The sequence below is a fragment of the Sinocyclocheilus anshuiensis genome, unplaced genomic scaffold, assembly GCF_001515605.1.
Source record: "Sinocyclocheilus anshuiensis isolate Anshui unplaced genomic scaffold, SAMN03320099.WGS_v1.1 scaffold2056, whole genome shotgun sequence".
NCBI classification, from domain to species: Eukaryota; Metazoa; Chordata; class Actinopteri; order Cypriniformes; family Cyprinidae; genus Sinocyclocheilus; species Sinocyclocheilus anshuiensis.
The window spans coordinates 188,435-193,909 of NW_015551026.1; the positions used below are offsets into that span (position 1 = coordinate 188,435).

A 5,475-nucleotide genomic window follows, 5' to 3' on the forward strand; every position below is an offset into this window, starting at 1 on the left:
TCGATCGCCGGATCGGCTTTCACCGTGGACGAAGCGGAGTCCAGCCCGGGGTCGTCACATGTGCTTGCCGCAAGCCCGCCGGACGCTCCTTTGTCGAATCCGCCGACCGCGCCGTTCTCAAGCTCACCGGCCTCTGCTCACTCAAGCCGGCCTCCGCATACTCTAGGCCAGTGGTTCCCAACCCTGGTCCTGGAGGCACCCCAACACTGCACATTTTGCCTGTCTCCTTTCTCTGACACACCAATTTCAGGTCTTGGAGTCTCTACTAATGAGCTGATGACCTGAATCAGGTGCATTACACCAAATACACCAAATAATGTTCTTTTTAGCAACATCATATGACCCCTTTAACATCATTTACTTTCATTATTTTATTTATATTTTATTAAAATACTTTTATTCAGCAAGGACAGATTAAATTGATAAGAAATTGACAGTAAAGACATATATTACAGAAGATTTCTATGCGCATCTCGTCAGTAAAGCCGGTCCCGTGATTAGTAGTAAATCTCCATCACCTGCTTTCAGATTGAGCAGCATTCACTACAAAGAGCCGTAGTTCACTGACAATTAGACAATATCGCGTTCATAATCGAAGATGAATTGCATTCGATTATGAACGCGATATCGCCTAGCTTGTCAGTGAACTACAGCTCTGTGTATTAAATGCCGCTCCATCTGAAAGCAGGTGATGGCGATTTACTACTAATCACGGGACCAGCTTTACTGACAAGATGCACATGACAATCGCATGCGATTAATTGCACAGCCCTACTTCTTTTTAACTTTCTATTCATCAAAGAAAATCATGCTTTCTACAAAAATATTAAGCAGCAATAATAAGAAACACTGATAATAATAAGAACCATTATAAATATTTGTAGCACTGATAATAATTGAGCAGCAAATCAGCATATTAGAATGATTCTAAAGGATCATGTGACCAAAAAAAAATCATAAGTATGCCAACCTTTTGACCAGTAGTTTAAATGACATAGAAGGACTTATGTTAATACTTTCTATCTGTGTCTTCGCAGAACCCAAGAATGATCTTTTCCTGTTCTATGGAAAGGGACGACCTGGGACAATCCGTGGTTTGGACATGAATGTGAAGTCTATCAATGAGCACATGGTTCCTATTGAGGACTTGGTGAATCCAAGAGCTCTTGATTATCATGCTGAAACCGGAAACATTTACTTTGCTGATACTACAAGTTTTTTGATAGGGCGTCAGAAAGTAGATGGAAGCAGTCGGGAAACAATTCTCAAAGATGGTAATTACTGAACATTTTGAATTCTTCTTCATATTATTGGTATTTTCAGTTTGTGAAATTGCTTCATTTTCTTACACAAAGACTCTGTTTATACCTGAAATTGCTTGAATTAAAATCATATAAAAGGTAAAAAGGTTGTTGTTGTTTTTTTGATAACAGCTTTTCAGCAGCCGAATTATGTGTGCTTTTACAGATCTTGATAATGTGGAGGGGATTTCAGTGGATTGGATTGGAAATAATCTCTACTGGACCAACGATGGCTACAGAAAAACCATCAGTGTGGCTAGGCTGGAGCGGGCATCTGAAACCAGGAAGACTCTTTTGGAGGGAGACATGTCTCACCCTAGAGCCATAGTGGTGGATCCTTTGAATAGGTACAGCAGAAAGAACAGCTGATCATCACAATCCTAGATTATGTATTATACAATGATTTGAAATGCTTATCAACATTCATAGATGCATGATTTGGATAGAACTATTTGTTACATTTGTTTACTTTTTTATATTTTATTATTATTTAACTACCATGGATGCACTAATATTTAAATTGATAACCAATAAATGGACCATATTATAAAATCTACACTACCTTTCAAAGGTTAGGTGTCTGTACTTTTTTTTTTTTTGAAAGGAAATAATTTTTAATTATTGAAACCGCATCACAAATGGTTACCAATCCCACCAATTTGTGGGGCGGGGCTTTTCAAATCTGGTTAAAGGTTTCTATTTCATGTGTTTTTGCAGCTTTGAGTAATGTAGCCAATCACAGACATGATGTGTTGGTTTCGTGAATGCAGTGGCCATTCAGAGGTTTAAGTTAGTCAGAATCCACTCACCACTCAAAAGTGCTGAGGTCTACACGTGCACAGATCCTCTCAAAAGAAAGTGTAGATACAATGTAAATAAGAGATTATTTGTGCAGTGTAGAGCTTCATTGATTATAACATAACATTGTGAGATCACGATGAACTAAGATGTGTGACAGCCTTTTAGTGATTGTGAGGAGAGTGTTATTTGCACGCTTTCTAGGCTATAATCAATTCTGAATTTGAATAAATTCATTCTTGAAACTGTGATGAATGACATACCAAGAACCATTAATCCAAGATTGTCACTTGCCATTGTGTAGCATTTACTATTTGAGTTAACTGAGTGAAAGTGAAGCAGGTCCAAGCTGGTGTGTTTGAGTGGAGGCAAGGTAAGGTAAGGGTGTAGAGTTATATTCAAGAGTTATATTCCATTTCAAGATGTGAATTAATTATTTTCATGGGGAAAAAAAACATTTAAATATGTCATTTTGATGAACAAAGATGAGTTTTAAGGGATACAATTAGTTATTGCAGGGGGACTTTAACCAATATGGTGCCAGAATATCAGGCCTCCCTAAGTGTGTTCTATGTTTTGTGGATATGGCCATATACCTTATATTAACTGAAAAATCGGTTACACTTTATTTCAATAGTCCACTTGAGACATTCTAACTATAAGTAACTTTGCAGGGTCATTCTACAGAAACGTCCACTTTTGGTATGGCAAGATGTCTTAAAATGTATTTATTTTTTTAACATTTAAACTTAGACCACACTATTAGATTACCTTTTGACTTTATGAATACACATAAATGACAGATTAATGATTTTTTATATTTTTTTGTATATTTATTTAAAGATCGCATGTACCCTTTGCAACTACATGTCAGCTGACTCTCATTAGAGTATTAGTAGACTGTTAGGATGGGATTAGGGTTGGGGTTTGTAGAATAAGTTGACATGTACTTGCAAAGTTACTTATCTGTAAAGTCTAGGGACAGAAAAGTGGAAGTTTCTGTAGAATGACCCTGTTTCTGTAGAATGACCCTGCAACTACATGTCAGCTGACTCTCATTAGAGTGTTAGTAGACTGTTAGGATGGGATTAGGGTTGGGGTTTGTAGAATAAGTTGACATGTACTTGCAAAGTTACTTATAGTTGGCAGAATGTCTGTTGGGGGACCAACAAAATAGTGTTAGCAGATGTTAAGTTTACTAATACTCTAATGACTGATAGTTGACATGTAGTTGCAAAGTTAGTAGACTGTCGAAAGTGAACGATCAAAATAAAGTGTTACTGAAAATCTGGAAATCTAAAATATGCTTGGAAAAACATAAGTAATCCTCCTTTACATCAACATTTGCAATCTGTGATGAAATGCTGAGCTCTACTCACTTTCCTCCTGGCCTGAAGGAACAGTCTTCATTCCAGTTTATTTACTAACATTTGTTTACAACATTTGGTTACATGGCTTCAGAGGCGATTGCAATTGTACATAGAGTAGTGAAGCATGTACATAGAGTAGTGAAGCATGATAGCATGCGCCTATCCACGCATATCTCTGTCTGTACTGGTTAATGTGTGTGTGTGTGTGTGTGTGTGTGTGTGTGTACCAGTAAGCTGGCATGGCATGGCCAGTGAAAATGGTGAGTTTGATGGCCCAGAGCCAATCTCATTATCACCCTCCCTGGGTGTGAGAGTAACTCATGAATCCTGAGGAGGTGCAGCCAGCCAAGGCTGAAGAAGCGAGATACTGCAATGAGGAAACAACCACTCTCGGCCCTCTCATATCCAATCAGACAACCTGCTCACTCTCTTTTTATCTGATTAAAAAGTACTCAAGTACCGAAATACTGATTGGTCGATGGTCGTCAGATCTTTTGGGGCATTCCACGTGGTATCTTAAGGATGCTTTGAGTACTTTTTAATTAATTTATTTTTAAATCTCTGTAAATAAATGGCTTATTTAAAAGTGTGCACTTATCATTAAGTAATTAATATATGTTGGAATAGATTTTTACCATCTTTAATGAACACAAGTGGTGTTGATTACCAAATCATTTGAAGAGAGGGAAAGCAAATGCAGAATAGTTTCATTATTTCCAGACACAATAGGTTCATTAACTCAGAGCTATAATTATATTCATTGCTCAGACCTCACGCTTGTACAATTTATGCGACTCTCTCTCTTTCGCATTTAATAAAGCTAATGTATCTTGAATGGAAGTGCTAACAATAAAATAACCATTGGGCAATGACAGGAAGCTAGAAACTGTCTTTTTGTGAGTTTGTCAACAGATACTTGCAAATAGTGCACATTTGCGTGAGTAAAATGCAAAAATGCCAACTTATCTCCCAGTCACAACCACATGTCATTCCCATTTGGGATAACTTCAGTGGTGTGGAAGCGATTAAAATCTGCATTAAAAGCAATGTCTGCTGAACTGCCAGCTCAGAGGATGTCATGCAGACTGCTTGACACTATTCTTTGGGAGTGGAAAGCTAAAGCTTTCTGGAGCTAGCGCTCAGACAGGAAATGAGAAGCACACCTCTTCTGAGGTGCCATTGATGTGTCCTGTTTTGACAGCCGGTAAAAAAAAAAAGTCTCAGAGGAAAAGGATGAAGGTGGAAGATGGAAATTTGGAGTGGATGGAAATTTCTGACCTCTCTAACAGGCCATCAGAGCATAGACTGCTTGCACTTTGAACGACGGCCAAAATAGAGTGATTCATGTACAGTGCTTCAAAGCAAAGCTAGCTTTTTGTGGCTGTAAGGGTGAGAAACTTATCAGATTTATGATAAGTTAAGAGGCAACTTATCAAATTGTAAGTTTTAACAATTTAATAATTATTAGAATATTATCCAATATTATTAGAATAACTTAATAATCTTTAATTATTAAAAAATTATGAAATTATTATACTTTTATAATAAACAAAATATTTGTTTTGTTCCCCACGTGCTCCATGTCCTGTTCTCCCCGTTTTGTTTTCGTTTTTTTAAGTCTTTTGTTTTCTTGTTGTTTTTCCCCGCGGCATGGAAACCGCTGCACGTTTCATTGCTTTAGCCCATAAGGATCTCCCCTTTTTTCGAGTATGCCTGGGAGTTCTGCGTTGGGTATGCCTGGGAGAGACAGCGTTGGATGACGCCACCATCAACTTTCTGTTCTGGCACGGGGCCAATTACCATTGCCCCGTGGACCTCCCAGATAACACGGGACTAAGCTGGAGGGAAGGGATCCTCCAGTGTCTGGAGAGCGTCTGGCCCCCGAGCCAGAACCAGCCCGCCATCAAGTCCGCCCTGGCAGCGGCATTCTCAAGCCCGCCGGCCGCTCCAAAGTGAAGTCCGCCGACCACGGCATTCTCAAGCCCACCGGCCACACCGATGTCAAG

The 5,475-nt window shown here is 38.8% G+C and overlaps 1 protein-coding gene across 1 annotated transcript in view; it reads left to right on the forward strand.

Moving 5' to 3' along the window:
- Positions 1-5,475, forward strand: part of LOC107661145 (low-density lipoprotein receptor-related protein 1B-like) — a 349,019-nt gene that overhangs the window by 154,275 nt on the left and 189,269 nt on the right. The window contains exons 11-12 of the mRNA XM_016450614.1: positions 1,038-1,274; positions 1,468-1,648. Of these exons, the coding sequence (XP_016306100.1) occupies positions 1,038-1,274; positions 1,468-1,648 (418 nt within the window). The remainder of the gene's footprint in view (positions 1-1,037; positions 1,275-1,467; positions 1,649-5,475) is intronic.